At 40.7% G+C, this 22,089-nt stretch overlaps 1 protein-coding gene across 4 annotated transcripts in view; it reads right to left on the bottom strand.

Annotated features, from left to right (window-relative positions):
- The window catches only part of Vps13b (vacuolar protein sorting 13 homolog B), a 553,125-nt gene that overhangs the window by 44,741 nt on the left and 486,295 nt on the right, over positions 1-22,089 (bottom strand). For all 4 annotated transcript variants that reach the window (XM_036207944.1, XM_036207941.1, XM_036207943.1 and 1 more), the window contains exons 44-54: positions 15,614-15,769; positions 10,305-10,568; positions 9,635-9,718; positions 9,284-9,459; positions 8,662-8,832; positions 7,776-7,977; positions 6,501-6,689; positions 4,557-4,703; positions 2,764-3,044; positions 513-640; positions 123-322 (exon numbers count right to left, since the gene is read on the bottom strand). In XM_036207944.1, coding sequence (XP_036063837.1) covers positions 123-322; positions 513-640; positions 2,764-3,044; positions 4,557-4,703; positions 6,501-6,689; positions 7,776-7,977; positions 8,662-8,832; positions 9,284-9,459; positions 9,635-9,718; positions 10,305-10,568; positions 15,614-15,769 — 1,998 coding nt within the window. The remainder of the gene's footprint in view (positions 1-122; positions 323-512; positions 641-2,763; positions 3,045-4,556; positions 4,704-6,500; positions 6,690-7,775; positions 7,978-8,661; positions 8,833-9,283; positions 9,460-9,634; positions 9,719-10,304; positions 10,569-15,613; positions 15,770-22,089) is intronic.

The raw sequence follows: 22,089 nt of genomic DNA, 5'->3' as shown, positions 1-22,089 counted from the left end.
ACACAAATAATACACATGGGAGGAAGAAGGAGGGAAGGGAGGGAGGGAGGAGGGAGGGAGGGAGGAGGGAGGGCAGAGGGAAAGAAGGAGCGAAGCTGTCTTCAGAAAAGGCAGTCACTGACCTGTGTTCCTTGACTGTTGATGTCGACAGCATCACTCCACTCTGCTGTCATTTCTTCCATCACTTCCGTTCTCAAAAGGAGGCTGGGAAATAAGTCTTTGGTCTTGCAGTCTGGATAACTGATAATCTGGTGATACAGCTCATGATGAACTGAACTCTCAGGAGGAATTTTTTTGCAATAAACTTCAAACTTTGGAATATCTGAAATGTTAAAGGGGGGGGTGGCATGCAGACCTCTGTTTTAAGGACAAAGACTTAGTGACATCAAACACTGGAAGGAAGGAATGATGCTTTAATAAGTATTCTTCATAGGACCACAGGTATCTACTAAATCAAAATTCCCCAAAAATCTATGTCTTCTATCATTTCCCTTCAGGGCTGTGAAGCATACCTCTTATGTTCTCCTTTATGAGAATCGTTACTGGACATCTGTTGTGGAAAATTACTCGAGGACTTGGGTCTTCTGAGATGGTTAAATAAGTGATTCCAAAGTGTTCTTGATAGGTCAGTGCCACTGCCCTGGAAGAGACCAGAGACAGCATGGCTTACAGGGGGGAACACAGGCTTCTCTCTGGTTTGTGTTTACTTGAATGTGCAGATTCCAAACTCTGGGATGCCTCTTTTCTAACTCAGAGGGTATGCTGTCCAGAAAAGGAGCCTGTCCCCCACTGAATAGTTGGGGTACTAATTTTATAGAAGTAGTAATATGCATTATAAAATACTCAAAATGTGAAAAATGACTTTAAATTAAACCTTCCATGACACTGTCATCGAGACAGACAGCTGCTGGCCTTGTGCTGACCCTGCTTGTCCCTCTGGCTCTGTGCTTGTATGCCTTACATTCTTCAAGTACTGCACTTTCTTCCTACCCAAACGAGTTTGGTAAAGAAAGAACTGAGACACTTCCAATTTCTCCTTCTTCTCCTTCTCCTTCCTCCTCCTCCTCTTCATATTTTTTTTTTTTTTTAAGAAATTTCTAGAGAATTTGTGTATTTGTTCTATTTTCCATTTTAAAGGCAGGCAAATTCATCAGTGTGCTGTCCATTTGCACAGAATGACCATACTTTACAGGACATACATTTTGGCCACCAGAGCAGGCTGGGATTCCTTGTTTTTAAGTGGTTGCACAGGTGCAGATAACTGCTGTAATAAAGAGAAAACCACCACTGTCCTACAGATTACAAATGGTACTTATATCTGAACAGAAGGGAAAATTCTGATACACTCCACTAATTATCAAATTAAGGAAATTAGGTAATTTGCCAATGCAGCTCTTAGTTCATGATGACTAAAAAGGGTCAATGCTGCACCAGAAACTTCCCCATTTGCAGAGAGGCTTCCGTTAAAACTGTCCTTGTCTGGAGTGACAATGGGAAGTATCCACTAATATTTGGTGAAAATGCAGCCACCATGCTACCAAATGTCCACTGCTGGACTGAGGGAAAGATGAGGAGCCCAGAGAACAGACAGGACATTTCCTTTCAGAGTGACATCTTCACCCAGACAAGGAAACTGTTTTCAGTTCCATCTGGGAGGGCTGGGCAAGCCAGCTTCCAATTTCCTTTTGAGCCACAGAAGCGGGGGCCGGGACTACAAGGTCATACTTTTTACTTACTTAATATTTACACAGAAGATTAATTTATACTGTGAGTCTTAGCAAATTTAAACCTAATTTCCCCATGTTTTGTTAAAAATTTTGACTTTCCATTTAAAAATAATTCACATACCTTTCAAGAGAACTCAACATACTTAGTGTTCTCTAAAATCAAACACAAAGCAGCCATCCTCGTAGGACTAGGGGTGAAAAAGATTTGTTCAATGGGGTCTTTGTGACACGAGAGAAAAAAGTGTATGTGGAGGGAACAGGACCCAACCATTTCAGAGATCTTCAGTTAGGCTGTAATATTTAAAATGATTATTACAAATCTCTGCACACATCCAAAGAATTGGATGGTTTAAATCTCAGTGTATGAATTTGAACCCTGAGAAGAAGCACCTCTCACAAGCTCACGGCACAAGGCCTTTTATGGTTGCATGCGCCACAGTAAGTTATTCCTGATGGCTGCAGAAAAGACCCCTATGTGAAACAACTGCAGGCCGAATGTGCAGTTGGAACAAACCGTTACATGTCTCTGCTCAATCCTGTGGCTGTTATTTGCATAATTGGTAATCTGCAATTGGAACAGCTTTCGTGCAGGAACAGCCACAGCACAGCATATTCCTTGGCTTGAGTTTATCTATGTTATTATCTCTCTAAATGTCTTCTGTGAAAAATTCCATTTTGAAGTAAAAGTAAAATACTGGAAAAGAAAAACGTCCCAAATGTACTTTCTTCAATCTTTTGCCTTCCTTCTTACAGAGAGTAAGAGCTCCTAAAAGGATTTTTTTCCCCATTACCATACATCACTGCTGTTCTGGTACAACCCCATCCCCCAGGCCCCTGCAGCATACGGGACAAAGCGGGAAAATCTTCTAAGCAGACAACCTGTTTGTGATCATGACCTTTGTTCGACTGTATCCAATATCTACAAGTCATTAAAGATGAAAGAGAACCTAGGATTACATATGGGAACACTGCTGTCCTGGCCTCTTGATGAGCAGCAACAGTGACAAGCAAAGAACACGCACACAGTGTAAAATACCTGGTGCAGAGTCTGTTCTCCCTGAAGGCTCCGAAGGGCACTGCTACACTCTGTCTAGGAAACTCTCGTCTAATGACAGCTGGCAGGCTCCAGCACGGAGAGCTGTCGGCACCTGGTGCAGGAGAAAAGCCCAGCAGTATCTGTTTCTGAAGCACGGCTGTGTCCACTGATGGCCCCACATCAGGCATGAAGTCCCAGCAAGGCAGGGAGCTGGATTCCATAGCAGGATGTTCTCCACCTGGACTAACACTGAAGGTAGCACTGTCTGGAACATGAAAATACTGGAAAGACAAGACAGAGGAGCATGCTCACTCCAGCAGCAGCATCTATTCTAAGAAACCATAACTTTGTGATTTCACAGAGTGACCAACATGGAGACATGGTGTGCCAGTGATCCTGCCTCCACTCAAAGGCCCTAGTGTGACAGGGATGGCTGTGGAAGCATCGGCTGCTTCTCAGGTAGAATCAAACAATATGGTGTCAGATTGACCTATAAGCCAGTACCAAAGTCCCCTAGGCACTGCAAAATCCTCATGGCCTGGGGAAAGAGACGCCATGCACTGCGGAAGGAGTCATGTGGGACAGGGGGAATCTACAGAAAGAGATCTCAACAGGATTCAGGAGAAGGCACTGGGGCTTAAATGGGAAACTGTAAGGCTCCCTTGAAGGAGGAACATGCTCTGACTCCAGCTTTCAAATGAAGTTTCACAGTTTCCAACTTCAGAGCCTCTTCATATAAATATTTGTTACCTTTTGTTTGTTTGTTTAGTGTCTGTACACACACACACACACACACACACACACACACACACACACACACACGGAGGTCAGAGAACTACTGTGGTTCTTTCTACTGTGGGTTTTGCAGAATGAACTCAGGCTGTTAAGCTTAGTCAACAACTCAAGCCTCTGAATTTTAGACTTGAAAAAAAAAAAAAAAGCAACAACCCTATTGTCCCATAGTCCCCCAGAATGGCTAGGGACTCCGTATCTCAAAAAGGTCCTCCCCACCTGAGGCAGGGTCACTGTTGAAAAGGGACACAGGGAGGAATCAGGCCTCTACTCCTCTCTAGGAAGCTGTGCCAAAGCAGTGACACATGATGAAATTTCATTGTTCTGACATTTTTGTAAATACCACAATCCAGTGGAAGTTAATAGGAAGACATCACCATACTTGATTACTTGAGAACAGCTGTATGAGCTGAAAGGACAATGCTGAGCTCAGACTAAACAAGGAATATTCACCTACTAGAGAGCTTTAACCTCAGCATTGTCTTAAAACACTTCTCTCTACCTTCTTACATTATGACTCCTGTTGTACAAGTTGTACAAAGAATCACATTAGAAATCCCAGATCAGATTTCTTTTCTGCACATGTTGCTACTATAAGATGTTAACAAAATAAACTGGCCCATGAGCACATTTGCTTGCCTGTGGACACAAAGCTCACTGCTCGCAGAGCCATGGCTCCGTTCAGGCACTAGCCTTCATGTTCATAACCACACTCTGGAACCACTGCTGTGTAGTCGGTTACGAAGAGCCTGCATCAGCCTCTGAGGAGAGGCTGCTGAGGAAAGCTGCTTCAGCACTGTCCAGGGCTGCTGCAGCCAGCATTCTGTTCACTTGTCACTGTGGCAACTTCAACTTGCCGTCGATGGTTTCAAATCCAGCACAAACAGGAGGATTTTTATATTCAGTGGTATCTTCTTCTTTGCCCTGGGCTGAAAACAGCTGAGCCTATTTCTAGTGAACAGAGAGAAACAGAGAGAATGACCATGGTATGGAGTGCTTACCTCCTTTCCAGAACAGGGGTTGGAGATAGACAGCTGTGGCTTATAAAATATTTGGTATGGTGTATTATTGATTACTGCAGTCTTATCTTCAATCTGGATAATCTGTATGCCATGCTGTACCATGGAGGAGATGCAGAATTGACACAGCTGTGGAGGAGCAAGGAAAGACAGCAGTGTTTACACCACACACACGCACACGCACACGTAGACTTCTTGACTGTTGTTTCTTTTGTGACAGTTTTTAACTACTGCCCAAGCTAGCCCCAATTTCTGAATCCCTATGCCTCTGAACTTTTCAAGTGCTTGGATTACAGTGTGTACCACTACACCTAGCCTCAACTATTCCTGAAGGGTTGTTTTATCATAGATTTTCCCAGGACAGTACCAATTTTACCTTTTTCTGCTTACTAGCATTCTCTATTTGCAGGAAATGTTGACTAACACAGAGCTCCTCAAATGATCAAGGTGTAGAGAGACAGCATAATGCTCAGCCCTGCAGGGAATGTATGTATACTATCACTACCCAAGGCTCAGAGATCATTGCAGAAGAAGGCATGATTAGAGTGTAAGAGCCAGAGGCAGTGGATGAAACAAAGAAATGATGCCATCTAGACACTGCAGGGCAGCTGCACATATGATCTTACAGCAGCTGTGACAGACAGTACACGCAAATCTGTGCAAGCCAAGCCAGAACAAATTCCAGTATGGAGATGAGAGTTGGGTACAGAATCCCATTCCCAGCAGTGGAACTATTGGAAAGCGTGTGTGCTCTCTAAGAGTGCAGCCCTCCATCCCTTGTAAGCTGTCCTCGATCCAGTGGGAGACCACACATCAAATAGTAATATCTGGGCAGCACAAATTGGTCTCAATTTTCTTTAAAGGACACAAAGTTGGATAGGTATGATAGTAGGTGTGAATCTGGGAAGATGTTAGGGACCAAGATGTCAGGAACCAAACATGAACCTTGGAAAGTACTAGCTAAGCCAGAGAACAAGTCATAAGCCCACTGTCCTTCCCCAGAGCAGTAACACCTGTTTGCTAACTGGAAGCTCCCAAAGATAAGAACATTCCACAGTCAGGTGCCATGGCAACGAATGTAAAGAGCATTCCATGGTCAGGTAGCCTAGCAACAGAACAAATGGCCCCTGACCAGTCAGTCACCTTAGCAGACTTCCTGCAGTTGAAGGACCTGCACGTCTCCCACGTTCTGCATGCCTTCCATGTCCCTTCCCCTTCCTGCCTTCCTGCCCCTTCCCCTCCTATGCTATATAAGCCATGCGGAGAGAAATAAAGATTGGCGGCTTGATCAGAATTCTGTCTTGCTGTCGTCTCTTGTGTCCCCTGTCTTTCATTCGCTCCCACAGGTGGGTCGCCCCCGTTGAAACCCCGCTGGCCGGGGCAGGAAGAATTGGGGGAGAAGGGTGAATATGATTGAAACACATTGTATGAAACTCTCAAAGAACCAATAAAAATGTTTTACAATCACGTGTTGAAGAATATAATTCCACAAGAGAATCAAATTAGTCTTATCATTTTGGTCAGGATGCCCTTTCCAGCAAGATGACCATTCCTGTGCAGTCTTTGACATTTTCCTCAATGCTCATAGCACTAGATACCCTACTTCCTGTTCAGAAGAAGGAGGTCAGAAGCAGTTTGTGAATATTCGGGAGTAAGTCCACCCCCCATACTATAAATCAAGTGGCTGGTGAGTGTTCTGAAATGGAGCAGTTACAGGGTGAATTATGTAACCTGGGGTTTATCATCAGTAAGGGAAAAAATTCCACTGTAAAGCAGAAGTGTTGGGAATGAAGCAACCAGGAATCTACTGCTATAAATGACTTAGACAAATGGTATCAGGAGGGGCTCAAGGGGAGGCAGACACACTGGACACAGTCTAGGAGCGTGGCTGATTATGTCCCTGCAACACAGCCACACAGACCTTACCTTCTGATGTCCTGGGAAAGCACCGAGTCTGATCTCAGCATCAACAAACGCCTCCTCATCCAACGCCACTACTTCACTGTTACCGCCGTCTTTCCACTTCGGAGAGGTCAGGTTATGGACCAGTTTAATTGCTACTGACTTGTGCACAGTGTTTGTATTTGCCCAGTAAATTCCTATTTGAAAAGCTTCCTGGAAAAATAATGCCTCAATTTTATTGTTCTTAATTCTTCCATATTTTATTCCAGGACTAAAAAAAAAAAATTACGCAAAGCCAGGTGTAGTCATGTGGACCTTTAGTCCCAGCACTTGGCAAGCAGAGGCAGGTTGATCCCTGAGTTCGAGGCCAGCCTGGTTTACAAAGCAAGTTCCAGGACAGCCAGGGCTACACAGAGAAACCCTCAAAAAATCAAACCAAACCAAAATTATACAATAGTCTATTAAGGCAACCAAATAGTCCCCTGTACTTTTTTTTTTTTTTTTTTTGGTAACAACAATGTGTATTTTATTTATGTTTCCAATATCCTTTTTGGTTCACAGTAAAATTCAAGTTCATGGAAGAGAGAAAAACCAAACTCAAGCTGTGACTACTCCATGAATTCCAAAGACTTAAAAATTGGGAGGTTCCATCTCATTTGACATCAGAATAATATGCAACATTAGGTCCATACGGGCTAACATTCCAATTCAATAAGGTGATGGCATTAAGAAGTAGGAAATATACAATTGAATAAAGATGTTTATAAACTGGAACTCAAAAAGAAGATTCCGAAATTGTTCTCTACTAGAAAATATTTTTTAAGATTTCCTTTTTCTTCTTGAAATGGGTTAGCTTTAAAAAGTCAGTTCTCTGGTGTCTTTCTGTGAATTTTGATTCTGGTGAGGATTTTCTACCATGTGTCACTAATGATTCTATGGTGTTATAATCAACAAGTGAACTTTCACAATTATAGAATCCAAGTCCAGTTATATAGGAAAAGAGGCTCAGTGTTTAGTGTTTAATACAGCTCTTGTGTTTGTCAAATATCTTGTGTATAATGAGAATGTAAACAGTATGTGTTTTTAGATGTAATGATAATTCAGTCATGGGTAGTACTGCTGATGAGGAAAAGCACATCTGAAAAATGTTTCAATATCAAAGAACATTCCATACTCTTTATGTATGCACCTACCAGGTCAGTTTTCATAAGTGATTCATCCTGTTAAGATCCTAAGTATAACCTAAGAATAAATCTAGTTATTGAGGAAAAAGAATGTATGAGTTTTAAGTCATATTACCTGAAAATTAGGAGGAATAATAATTTTGCCAGCAGGGACCTGTAGAACAATCTTCTCTCCTTCAAATAGCCAGAGGTCCCACTTGGACTGATTGATAAGCAGGGCCCAGGGCAAGAGTTCTATCAGCAGGCTTCTCACATATGGCTTCCAGACTGACAGCTTCACTCGCATTGGGCTATCCCACTGACTCAGCTGTTCATTCCTGTTCCAAATAACACATCCAAGTGACTCACTGAAACATGATGAGTTCAGAATTTATGAAGTATGTTTAAGCATTCCAGACACACACTGCTCCTGCAGAATACCTTGGCACACCAGACTCACCCAATGCTGCATGCAAAAGAAAGCAGCTTGTCATGTAATGAAGCTTCACCTTATGAGTAAAGACATACATAAAGCTAAACCAACTAGATGACATCAGAATCTGAAAGATGCTTGCAAATGGTCTTCTCCACCCTATTTACTATATCTAGCATAATGGTTAATCAAGCTATAAGCTTGACTGGACTGAGAAATACATATGAGATTCCCAGCAAAATACCTCTGGGTATGCTGATGAAGATATTTCAAGAGAGGATTAATTCTGAATGTGAGCATCGCCATCCAATAGGCTGGAACTGAGAGGGAAGAAAGCTAAGAGCAAAGACATTCTCTTTCTGTGCTCTCATGGCCATGATGGGCTCCGCTCTGCTATGTGGTGCCCTCCCTACTATAATGGACTGAGACCTCTGAAACTGTGAGACAAATGAATCTTTCCTCCTGCAAGGTGTTTTCCTCAGGCATTTTGTCACAGCAGCAGAGAATCTGAGTGATACAGCTAGTATTTTGTGAATGGTTATTTCTTAATGGTTAGAAGTACATGTAGAAAATTAATGATGAACGTTACCTATCAGAATCCTTCTTATTATAAGGCCAAATGGGTTCATGGGACTTTTCTGGCCCATAGAAGTCATCCAGCATCTGATTGACTGTGCCTCCAGGTTGTATCTTGGTGGTTATTTGCTTAATGAGGGCTGTTGATATGGGAACAGCACAATCTGAAGGATCATATTCTTCTCTAGGAAATGGAAAGAAAAACCATTATCAGATTCCAAGTGATCTATAATTTACTGAAAAAAATCCAATTATAAATGTACTTAGATTGACATACTGTTTTGTGGGGAGCCCTCCCCCTTTTTGGGGGTAGTTAAGAGATTTTATGACATTTATTAGATGATTTGGGCCCTACCTCTTCCTCCCACCTGTCCATACAGGTAAGATCTCTAGCCATCTCTTCTTCTCTGTAGTAACATGTCAACAACATCTAAATTATGTCACACTTTTAATGATTCCACTTGGCTATTTATAAGCTTAATGAAAAGGGCCAAATTCTATCTAAGCACATGGCTGAGGCAGAGCAGTTTTAAAGGAACATTCTTCTCAGATAAAGACATAAGCTTCCAAGCAAACAAAAAGAGTTCGAGGGGACTTTTCAGCCAAGCTTCTTAGAGAACCCGCTTTGCTCATACCGTGCTTGAAATGTCAGGTGGTGTGCAAGGTCGGGTTCTACATTCTGCAGTTCGTTCTCCTGCCCTTTTCCTGGAATAATCTGTGTTTCACTCAAACCCAGGCTTCTTTTCTCCAAATGTATGATAATGGGGTCTGGAAGATGACTCCTCATGATAAAAAGAGGGCTGAACACGATCTATAAAAGTAAAGGACAGAACAACATTCATATTTGCTTTGCTGCAGTATTCCAGCTGTTGGTGCTGAAACAAACTTGTAATAAATCTCTTCCCTGGGTCACTCTGACCTTATTTATTTGAGAATAGGAAAGGTCTGAGTTGTACACCATATTTCAGGATTGGGAAAGCACTCACCATTCGCTGTTGAACTTGAGAGTTGGGTTCCAAAGTCAAAACTGTACACCATACATAAATAATGGAACTGTTCGAAGCAGGCACCTGTACGTAAGACAGGAAAGGCTCCATCAGATTCTAAACAGCTTGATAATTAAGCAAAATAAGTCATAGAATGTCAGTTCAGATAATGAAAGAAGTTTACAGTTATAGGAAAAAGCCACTAAGAAAACCAATTAAGCAAAACCAGACTTTCTAATGGCATAGACAGAATATGGCGAGACAAAGGGAATCCTTTCCATAAAGATGAAGGATCTGTATACAGAAAGTGATGCAAGATGGGCTGGGAGAATGAAGAGATCCATTTTTTAAGTGGATGAAAATGGTGGTGAATATTCAGACAGAAATAAAAAGCAACATATCCTCAAGTGGGGAGGTGAGGACCACAGTCCCACCTCAGCCTCAGAGCATCAGACTCTCAAGATGCATTGCAGTAGCATCTGGGAAGGATTGACAGGGAGCCAGCTGCCCGAAGCTCTCACCAAAGTCGTTCTATGCTTTTTTAGATTTCACTTTCTGCACATTACAATTGTAATTTTATTACAGAGCAAGGGCTACAACAAGTGAGGTGCACACGGAGACCATTTCTGCTTTTAAAGTCACTCTATTAAGATGTCAATGCCTCGCATACCTGGACAACAGTGCTATACTCCGAGGCTTTGGGGTCCAGGCACACATCTCTTGACCAGTCTTCATCTCCTTTGGCCTTCACACACAACTCTGTCAGTTCACTGTTTTCTAGTATGTATGAAGGCAATTTCTGTTTGGCTGTGAGGCAATCAAAGTGTTCTCGGACTACAGCTTGTCCATCTTGACCAATGTAATGCTGAACAACTTTCAGCTCTATGCTCTGAGACAAATAACTACAGATGATCTGTCTTCCACAGATGATAATCTGAAAGATGACATATAAACACAAAATGATTCACCAATTTGGATGTCGTTAACCAGAACATGTGTTCCCGCAGAGATCCACTGATGCTCGTTACAAATGAAGTAAGACAGGGAAAGGCATCTTTAAAGAAGAAACAAATTTTGTTCTGATCAAACAGAGTTGGTGATATTTAAAGAGGAGACACATATGCATGGACCAGTAACAGCTGGAAATGGTCAGGTTCTTGAGAGAGATGACTAAGCTAAAGGCCCGAGAGATAAAAGTTGTGAAATCATGCCAGCACATGTTTACCTGGCAGGCAGGGTGGAAGCTCAAGTAGGTAAGCCCTACGATTACATAAGCAGAGTCGGAGAAGGGCTGGAGGAGAAGGATGACAGACATAAAGTGGAGCCTGTAGGAAGAAGCCCTTTTGCTTGAGAGGTGACTGGCCAGGAGTGGTGATTAGTACTGAGACCCACACAGAAGCTGATACTCAGGGGGAGGGAGGTGAGAGCAGCTGTACCATTACCATGCTCCCCCAGGCTGCTTTCTAAGAGCTCATCTTATCCATTCAAGATCTCAGTGGAAACTAATATAAATGAGCTTGGATTGAAATACAGAATTACATTTTGTTTTTCCACATTGTAGAACTATATAACTTGAAAAATAAACAATCCATGGATTAACTAATTTTGCACCCAGCTAAGAGTATATATGCTATAAGGGATAGTAAGAAATATTTTCTAAGTTGATTGAAATTGGAAAGATATTGTGAAATTTACTCTTACATAGTTAATATTTTTAGAAAGCAAATCCATCTGTAATATGAATATTCACCATTACTAAGGGAAACAGGACTTCCTTCTTTTTTGTAGTATTCGAGATTGAACCCTGGGCTTCTTCACACATCCTAGCCAAGTGTACTATCACTGAGCTATAACTGCAGACCCTAAATATAATAGTTTTATAAACTGTATCACTTATTTCTGATATTTTCCAGATTACAAAATAATATCAATAACTAATAAACACATTATTATAAGTCTAAGCACATACAACCAATTTTAATATATCAAGGTGGCTGGACCATGGATTGCCCAGACATCTGGTCAAATGTTATCTATTCTGGACAGTTCTGGATGACATGACCATGTGAATGGTAGGCTGCCCCTCCTGCAGTGGAAGGGCAGCATCAAGCCAATGTGAGTAGTACAGGGTGTGTATTTTGCTGAGTAGGGAACTGGTCTGTTCTAGTCATTTCATGCAAATGGCAACACTTGCTGACTTTGGGCAGCTCTGCGGGCTCTGAGGACTTCAGGGTCAGGCTGCAATTGCACCTTGACTCTTCAAGTTGCTGATGCAGGTCATGGGACTTCTGTTTCCATAGTAATGGGAACTGATTTATAATCAATCAGTCAACCCCCCCCCCCCACTATATTGGCTCTGTTTTGTCAGAGAACCCTAACTCAATACAAATCATTTTCACAAATTAGCCATTTTAGTTCTTATAAAGTAGGTGCTGGTATGATTCTCCTTGACAAGAAGAAAACACTGGTATGCAGATATTGAGTAGCTTGCCAGGTGACTCCCACAGAATCTGTCCCATAGTCTATACTGAAGATAACCCCAATAAACGTGGGTCTTAAAATACCAGTACTTACTCATCAATTCAGACCTTACAAGAGAGAGGATACACAAACTTGACAAGCACCATTGGCTCCCTGCTCATCTCAATAGTGTGTCTTTCTTTTCTCTTGCTATTAAACACTTATTCTTAATATAGCCAGGCCTGGCCACATGTACACATGAAGCTTACTTCACAGCTTGTGCGCCCAGAACTGAGGGGAGACTCTGGTTCTCCTTTGTAACCACCTGGGACTCACTTCTTTTAAAGGCAAAGATCCTCTTGGTGGGTTTTATAGCTTCATTTTAAACTAAAAAGCCCTTTAAATAGGCTTTTGAATTTGATAAAAGGGAAAATCCTTAAAAATGGCCAGGGAGGGAAGACTATTTAGATGAGGGAAAATCCAAAATGGCCAGTCACTGGCAGGGTGCTCTCTCAGGGAACCACATTCAGGAGAGCTCTGTCAGCTTTTCTTCAAATTGGCCAACCTACAGTGCCTTTATTTTGCAAATTACAGTTAGGATTTCAAGATTAATTTACCAGTTGAAGACAGCTACTTAATTTTTTTAAGTGTAGGGTTTCTCTTTAATACACATTTCCAGGTTTCACACTAATTCCTCTCTCCCTAAAGCCACAAAGATGTGTACCGAAGATTTCTACATATGATTTCACTCAGCAGGTTTCAGAGCTCCTCTTAGATCAATGCCAAGAACAACAGTGATAGGAAAGAGCAACTCCAGAGCGCCAGATGCACAGAAAATGGCATCTTAACTATGATTCAAAGTCGATGTACAGAGATGCACAAACACATGCATTCCAGCTTTTAGACTGGTCAGTGAAGAGACAGGAAACACAGAAGCAAATGTGGGTACAAGATTTACACAACAGTAGTTGCACAGCACACAAAGATCCTGGCAAACTGTGTACATGGTCAGTCCCCATTCACTTGTGAGAGACAAGATCAGGAAGACAGACAAGTGTCAGTATTGAAGAGAGCTCTGGCCGCCTCCACACTGTGCAGGCATATTACCATGTCTAAAGCACGCTAGGGACCTGCACCCAAGAGCCTTTGTTTACTGCAGGCTTCTAAATCCAGGTGGCAGAGAAGGAAAGAGGCCAAGAGGAGAGGCAAAGCTCCCAGAAGCTTGGTTACTTTCTTTCTTCGTAACCTCAACCACTTGAAAATATTCTGTGTTTTGGATGTGCCAGATCTGAACACTAAATTATTATGGCAACAGAAATGAAATCCAATGGGAAAAATTTAAAATATTGCTTGTGTAAAAGTGGGAAGGACAGAGGAGGAGACAGGGAAAAGTCTGGTAAGATTCTTTAGAAACTGTTTTTTTATGTATGTATATACTGTTGCAACCTGGGGCTTACAAACCTTCCCATCCATATTTCTTATCTATTTTTAAATATACTTTAAAAATTTTTATTTTTATTTTATCTACATTGGTGTTTTGCCTGCATGAATGTCTGTGTGAGGGTATCAGATCCTCTGGAACTATAGTTACAGACAGTTGTGAGTTGCCAAGTGGGTGCTGGGAATTGAACCCAGGTACAGTGAACCATCTCTCCAGCCCCTTAAATATATTTCTAATTAAAATATAACTACATCACTGCCCCTTCCCTTCCCTCCTTTAGCCCCTTCATCCCCCTGACTCTCAAACTGTAACCTCTTTCTCTTTATTGTGCATATGTATATATGCACATGTCTAAATACAGCCTGCTGAGTATGGTTCTGTTGTTTATGCTTTCTACTGTTTTTAAGGGACTGTAATATAGAGGCTGCTTGCAGAATCCTCACAGTAAGTTGTGTGCTGGCTGTGTATGCTTGACAATTATGGAGAACAGTAAAAGCTTGGTAGATGTTGTATCCAGTTTCAGGAAGAATCTCCTAAGCGGTGGTACAGATTAACAACAGAAAGGACTGTGAGGTATGAGGGATCAGGCCTCCTGTCTAAACTATTTGAAGCAAAGCTGAATGACCATTTCTGAGACTAGCGTAAACGGGGAGGAAGGTGGATGAGGTATTTCTGAATGAGCACATTTACCATATATGAGTACAACCATATAAGAACTCAGGGCAGATAGGAGCGTGTGAATACTTCAGCAGGTCCTTTTGTAAGAAAGACTCATTGTTTACAATTATGTCTTTGTCTACTTGATTATGTCTGTTTGCAGCGCCCTGTCTTTTTCAAAGACACAATGAAGCATTCTCTTCAACCTAGCTTCTACATTCCCTTACACTTACTGCCAGTAGTGTACAGGCCAGGGTTGACATGAATTTGCCACTTATGAGCAAAGACTGTGTCCCATCCTTGGGGGCTTCCTGTGGACAGTCACTACTCTGAGGAGTGAAAGTCAACCTGGACCCCCCCCCCCCCCCCCCCCCCCCCCCCCGCTTCCTCCTGTCTTGCTCTGCTGGAGTTCTGTTTTCACGGCTGTTGTCCACAGTCATGAGAACCTCAAGTCCAGATCCCTGATTAGCTACAGACCCAGGATGTGTGGTGGGGCCTGACCTCCCTCCTGCCAGCCGCTGCCTGCCTGTTTCTGGAGAAGAGCCCCTGTGGCTCCCTCAGAGGGTGCCCCTTTCCTAGGACTAATGCTGACCCTATGGTGTCCTCAGTTCTTCACAATGAGCTCTGCCCTGCCTTTACAATCCAGATGCAAGCATGTCTGTTAAAACCCTTATGACAAATCCAGCTATTGTGTGTGTGGTGAAGCCAGTTTCCAGATTTTAATACTTCCTTTTTTTCTTTCTACTTCTGTCATATGCTCCATACTTGAAAAATATCTTTTAGAAACCACATTTTCACATCTTAAGAACACAGAAAAAAAGTGTCAGATACTTTTTCCCTTTGCAGTCTTAGAACTTCAAAAACAGCCAAAAGGAAGTTTTATAAAATACGTAAAAATATGTGCTGAGAGCTGAGGTTTTACATGCCAAGAGCTAGCCTGCATGACTTTTACTGCAGTCACTATTAACTCTTGGGAGAAGAAAAGCTGGTTGGAGCAGGAGCGAGGCACAACACTTCTGCACACACTAACTATTCTTGTGTGCATGTGCATGAGAAGCCACTGGTGGATTAGCCGGTCCTACTACTCTTTGCTTCTTTTCCTCTTCAGAAAAGGCCTTTTGGTTACTTCACAGCTCATTAGCACCTCTACCAGAGGTGGGTGGTGGCAGGGAGAAAAGGCGGAAGTAACCTCAGTACACTTGACTGCTCGTTAGCAACTCCCGTAAAGACAGGGACTGGGCTGGAACCAGCATCAGTATCAGTGGCACCAGCAGGGCATTCACTCAGTGTTCCTGTGCGTGGTGTCAGGAGGCAGAGGCACAACCTCTGCTTTATTTCCATATTACTTGGTTACAATTAGGATTCATGTCCATTATTCAAAGACTCAGGAGCTGTCTGGGCATGAGCAGAAGGAAACTCACCTGTTTCTGCACCCCGCTGAGGGGGTGAACCTTGATGATGAGTGAAGCGGTCCGACCCTTGTACTGAATTGTTCTAATAAATGTTCCGGCATGATCCACACTAAAGGGCTCTGACCAACGCCAGTTGCCCCAGCCTTCAATACAGATGTGTAACAGCTGGAAAGAAAAACAATAATCGTCATAATGCCAAACATGCCAACAAAAATCTAGTCCTAAAATGAAGTCTCATTGCTGGAAAACCTCTCTCTTTGTAAGCTCCAGCACGTGTTTTCTTTCTAACCTGCGTTACTCATCTACTTCCAGCTTATTTCACCAGGCTAAGAAGAGCAAATATGCCACAGGGTCAATGTTGTTTTCCAGATCGCATTTTAAAATAACGGTCCTATCAAATGGCAAAAGGTCTGTTGAACATTTGAGGAGGAAAAAGGGCCATTTCATTAATTTGGAGGACAAGAAGGTTTAAATGTGAGATCAAAGAACATTGGTCTTGGCTGATAGCAGATTCAGCTGTGTCTGGCTTGTAGCACTATTTTTGAGTCTAAATTACCACTCCTTACTTTTTCCTCATGATAAAACACAAAACAGAAGATGCAGTTCACTTAATATAACTCTTATGAAATTGCAGTATTAAATCAGAAAAATCTTCAACATTTTGATATGAGATAAACGCCTTTGGCTCTTCTATTTTTGCATTATATACTAACTAACTTTTACCAATTGAATCTCTGGGTGCATATTTTCACTTACTCATTAGAATTGAGAGTGTTGGTAATAACATTTTGTGAATCATTCAAATATTTACAATTTGACTATTAATCACTAACTTAAACTATAAAAATCAGTTTATATATTAAACATAATAATTAATACTTCTTTATAAAATATTTAAGCGATGTTTGATATGCTTTGTAATTATAAGGAAACATAGTTTAAGTAAAGTGTATATATGATACAAAAATCCAACACTTTTCATTCTATTATTTAGTAGATCTAACTAAAGGTAAAACTCATGGAACATGGAACTACAGAGTGAGGGAAACTGAAAACATCCACAGAGCTACAAATCCACAACGATGCCCTAAGGTACACACAGAATTATCGTCAAAATCAAAGTCTTGATGGAAGCAGATCATTTTCTTTTAATTTCAGCTTGGACAACATGCTTTAGTTTAAAAGTTTCCCGAGGTCACTAGTTGTTACAAGATGTGTATTGCTGCCGACTGCAGTAGCATTTTCTTTGAGAACAGCCAAGTCTCCCCTAAACTCTCCTAACACCCCTGCTTTTATCGGGGCCTTTCTTCAATTCTTCCTGCGCACAATGACCAAGGAGCCTGTGAAATAACCAGGCCACCAGCTGGATGACTTCTAAAAAAGACTAATGGCTTTTGTAGGGACAAAATGCAAAAATCAGGACAGCAAGTACCCTTAGGGAAAATATGTTCTCACCTACATACACTCCACAATATAACAGTACCAGAGTATCTTTGATGGTTAAATGTTAGTTACAAGGGAGAAAAAAAGAGAGAAACAAATAGCAGTGTTTGGAACCATTTCTCCATTTCTCTGTCTCTCTGTCTCTTTCTCTCTGTCTGTCTCTTTCTCTCTGTCTCTGTCTCTGTCTGTCTCTCTGTCTCTGTCTCTCCCTCCCTCCCTTCCTCCTTTTTTTTTTCCTTAATAGCAGCAACTGGGAATAAGGTTCAGGTCCACACAAAGCTAAAGGAAACAAGAAAGTTGTTTCTTTGGATACTAGTAGCTGGAAATGAAAAAAAAAAAAAGAAAGAAAGAAAGAAAGAAAGAAAGAAAGAAAGAAAGAAAGAAAGAAAGAAAGAAAGAAAAAGAAAGAAAGAAAGAAAGAAAGAAAAGCAAGAGAACACAAGGTACTTAAGGTCAAATCAAGCTAAATTTCCTGAACATGCCAAAGCCTCCAGAGAAGGCTTTATATATACAATGCGATTTTAAGTGAGGATGTGCACATTTGCATATGAGCTCAATTAATTAAAGCTTCTCCCTCCTATACACAACTTTTACTGATTTAGTACCACCAAGGAATACAGTTGGGTTTTCCTTGGCAGTTATTTCTTCTCAATGTGGGCATAGATATTTTCTTTGAATTATAAAAATTCAGATACATTTTGATTCAGTTCATACAAAAAAGTTAAGTGGGAAAAAACATTTCTCTCCATATGTATAAATTGGGTATTTACAATGTTTTGAGTCTACCATTAAAAAATATCTATCACTGGTAATTGCATGCATATAATTTGCCAGGAAAGCAATTATATTATTAGGAGGAATATCTGTGAGAAGGAACTGAGAAGGCCCAGGAATACATCAGTTCTCCTGCTCATGGAAGAATCACTGGGACTCTGGCATTAGTCACCCACAGACACCAGCTAGGGTGGGAGTCATCTCCTTGTTTCCAGTGACTAAAGTTCCCTGCTCTAGGAACTGAACATTTCCACTAAGAATGAATACTCCTATCTGGATTTTAATTTCTAAACATAAATATAAAATCTGGCATAAAACTATGGAATTTCTGTTAGACTACCTAACTTTAATGAGATGTTTTCTGTCATCCACCCAGTATATCTTTATTCTGCAGCTGTATAAGGTACTATGGAAGAGATGAGGCAGAGGTGTTCAGCCACCAGGAGTGGACTACCATCTAGGGAGAACACTCCAGAGCAGATAAAGCAGACCAGCAGTGGGAAAGAGAAGGTGGGAGCAGTTCAGACACAGGTCTCAGTTTGGGTAGAACTTCTATTACAGATCACAGTTCATTCGAGGACAGAGGGACAACGTGAGATTTGAAAAGCAGCAGCATACACAGTTAAGAGTGTCAGCTGGCTGGAGAAAGGGAGGTGGGAGTTGGACAGGTGGCCTAGGTGGAGCAAGCACTGATTTCTTAAGCTAAAGAGTTTGTGATCTAATTTAGGAATTAACGTGGTGTGTGGAGGCCCGAGAGCTGCACATCAGGATGAGAGACTGTGTGGAGAGAGGAGGAGCAGGCTCCCGCTTCTGCCCAGAGCCCAAGGCTCTTTAAGCTTCTCTATGGCTAGGGGGCTTTATCTGAAGTCTTCCTTACTGACTTCCTCCCCATCAACCCAGTCTTTCGTCTTCTCTGAATTACTTTTTTTTTTTGAGCTGGGGATCGAACCCAGGGCCTTGCACTTGCTAGGCGAGCACTCTACCACTGAGCTAAATCCCCAACCCCTTCTCTGGATTACTTAGGTAGTGCTGCATATTTCCCACTGAGTGGGAAACTGGACCAGGACTCACATGCTGGACTTCTAAATGACAACTTAAAGGCAGCAACTGGACAAGGGACAGTTGCCACAACTGTGGGGGATCCTGAGGGCTGTACATTATTATTCAGCAGACCCCAGGGCTGTGCTGCCAGCCAGACTAAATGTGTAATTCTACTACTGAAGACTTCAGATGGGAGTATAGACAGCTTTCAACTCTTTTTTTTTTTTTTCCTATACAAAATAAAACAGAATTAGTGGTTGGGGAGTTAGACATCGACCCTGAGGACCACCCACAGACATGTCTAAAGAGAGAGTTCCTGAATTGATGCATTCAGGAAGAAAGAAAAATAAGATGAAATCTAGAAAAACAGAGCAGACCAAGGAAGGGAAAGGGATAAGTGAATGTTGTACATTTAAAGTCTACATGATACAGTTGCCAAATACTTGACTGTGAACTAATACATTCATTATTCATATAAAAACTGTTGTAAAGATTTTTACACTCAAAAATAAATTAGTGAGGTTTGCTTTTGTATTTTATAATTTACTCTAATGTATCATGTTCTAAAGAGAAACTAAAAATTCCAACAGCTTCAAAATTTTTCATAATTCATTGTACTCACTATAAGGAATTTTTAAGGAGGGTAAAACATTAAGATGTAATTCAAGGAAATAAGCAACTGGATATATATTGATATGTATTAAACCTATAACTTTTGCATATATTAATACATTAAAACTTATCATTAATTTGTTAAACTTTTAAACTCATTACTATAAAATTTTAGTTCACAGTGGGAATTGAATAAATTTATTGAATAAATGAATCAAGTAATGAGACTAACCAAAATTAAATACACAAATTATTAGTAGAGATATTTATGCATAAATAAGTAATAAATTAAATCACAATATTAAAAACTTTCCCGTTTTGAATATTCTTTCAATATAGGAGCTACCATGTCTTATATGGATGATATTAAACTGCAAATCAATGTGCCTTCTAAGAGTTCAAATCTGGAGGCTAAGACAGAGAGTAAAACATCAACTAGAAGAGAGTCTGGGGGGAGGGACCATGGTCAAAATACATTGTGTGGAAAACTTTTAATAAAAATACAGAAAAAGATCAAGTAAACAAAAAATGATATGATAGGTGAGTATCATGAATAAAATTTAGAAAATTAAAAAAAATCTTACTTATACAAAATAATATCTGGAAAACAAAGTTCAACTACCTGTCTGCAGTATGTGGCGTAAGAGGAACATGTATGTGAAACGCTGGGAAATTAGCACAATGGGAGGAGATATGGGAAATAGGTCATGCACTGTAACTGTTCAAGGAAGCTCAATTTAAGAATGTTCAAGTTAGCTTGAACCACGCAGAAATAATTCTACATAATGGCTTGATAACATTATGACTAAACACCGAACATTTCTGGACCCTATAGAGGCTTTCACATTTGCAGGATACAGTTTCTCACTGGAAAGAATGACTAGATAGAAATAAAACTGATTTTTAGTTCAGAACTTGGACTTTTTTCTTGTGCAGCTTATTTGGGTAGGAAAAAGAAAAATGGCAGGGTGCTAACTTATGAAAGCCTTTCTAAACAACTTTCTAAGGCTGACCACCACCTTGGTACATGGGCTCCTGAGGTGACTGCTGCTAGGGCACATGGGCCACCGAGTACTTCATTTTTTATAGAGTATGAAGTGCTTGCAAGTTTTTTCTCAAGATTGTCTTTACGGTCACAAACGCTGTGCGATTACTATGAAATGACGTAAAAGGAGAGAAACCTGACATCCTGGCCGGGTGGAAATATTAGCTAGAGAGTATTCCTAGTATAAAAATCTCAGTTTCAGATAGTTATTGACTCACCAGCTCTATGTAATAGTTTATCCTAATGTCGTATATAAAGAGCAAGGAATATTATATAACTGTATTCAGTGATGTATCTAGATGTATTTTTGTTTCAGCACAGTGTATAATGAAAATATAGCAGCATTAGGAAGCTGCTAAGAATAATAGATAGTAGATTACTAACCTGTCATTCATGAGACACTTGCTATATGCAAGACTAATGCTGCTTATATATTGTCCTAATTGTTCCTTAAAACAAATTTATAAGTCAGATAACCCCCTCCTCACTCAACTTTCACAGAGCACCCTTACCCCCCTCAACCTTAACAACATGGAATACAACAGCCCTGCAGGGCCACAGTTCTGGGAGAGGAAATTATAAGACCTTTCCATGTGCAAATCCAGAGCCTCTATTATTTTTAAATTAAATTATTTATTTTGTGTTTTATATATATGAAATGTGAAAGTGAGTATATGTATGTGCATCACATGCATGGAAATGCCTACAGAGGTCAGATCCCCTGGAACTGGAATTACAGGTAGTTGAGAGCTACCTGCTGTGGGTACTAGGGACTAAATACAGGTCCTCTGCAGGAACAGTAAGTGTATAATAGCAGATTAAGCTAAAAGATTACCAAAGGTATAGTTTATTTTGGTAAAAGGAACTAACAAAATCTTCCTTCTTTCCCTCCTCTCTCCTCCCTCCCTTCTTTTCTGAGGGAGAAAAAGATTAGACATATGCCATAGTGTTAAGAGTAATCAACTTTGGGTTATGTTGTAGGTTTCCTTTTTTCATATTGTTTTGCATGCTCTCATGGACTTACAGTAATATTCTACATTATTTTGCAATCAAATTGTAGTAGGAGTCAAAGCTTCCCCTCACACTTGTTCCTGGATGGTGCCATGATCTTCAGCTCATCTCTGGAGCCTGGTCAGCACCTCTCAAGGGTCCAGCTTGCTAAATTTGCTGTCTTATATATCCCTGTGTTATTCAGAGCAGTTTAATATGACGGTTGAAGCTTTGTTAGGGTAATAGTTATTTTTTTCTAGAGATTAAGTAAATATTTTTTAAGAGCTCTACAGCTATTTAAATACTTAGCATAGTTGTACCACATATTGGGGTATAGAGAAGAATGAGACTTTACTTGTCTAAAAATCTTGACAGTAACAGTACAAAAACAGATATCAAACAAGATTTATGTTGCAAAATTCCATTAACATTAGGGAAAAATGCTGTAGGCTGCAGCGTTGCTCTCCGGGGAAGGCAGAAAGTTTGCTCAGAGCACAGATCACGAAGGTCGAAGTGTAGTAAAAAAAAATGACAGTATTTTTATTTTGAAAAAAAAAAAAACAAACACAAAAAACAAAAG

This window comes from Onychomys torridus, chromosome 16 (assembly GCF_903995425.1).
Source record: "Onychomys torridus chromosome 16, mOncTor1.1, whole genome shotgun sequence".
Lineage (NCBI taxonomy): Eukaryota > Metazoa > Chordata > Mammalia > Rodentia > Cricetidae > Onychomys > Onychomys torridus.
Note: the sequence above shows the minus strand (reverse complement) of the source record. Positions and strands in the feature narration are given on the sequence as shown.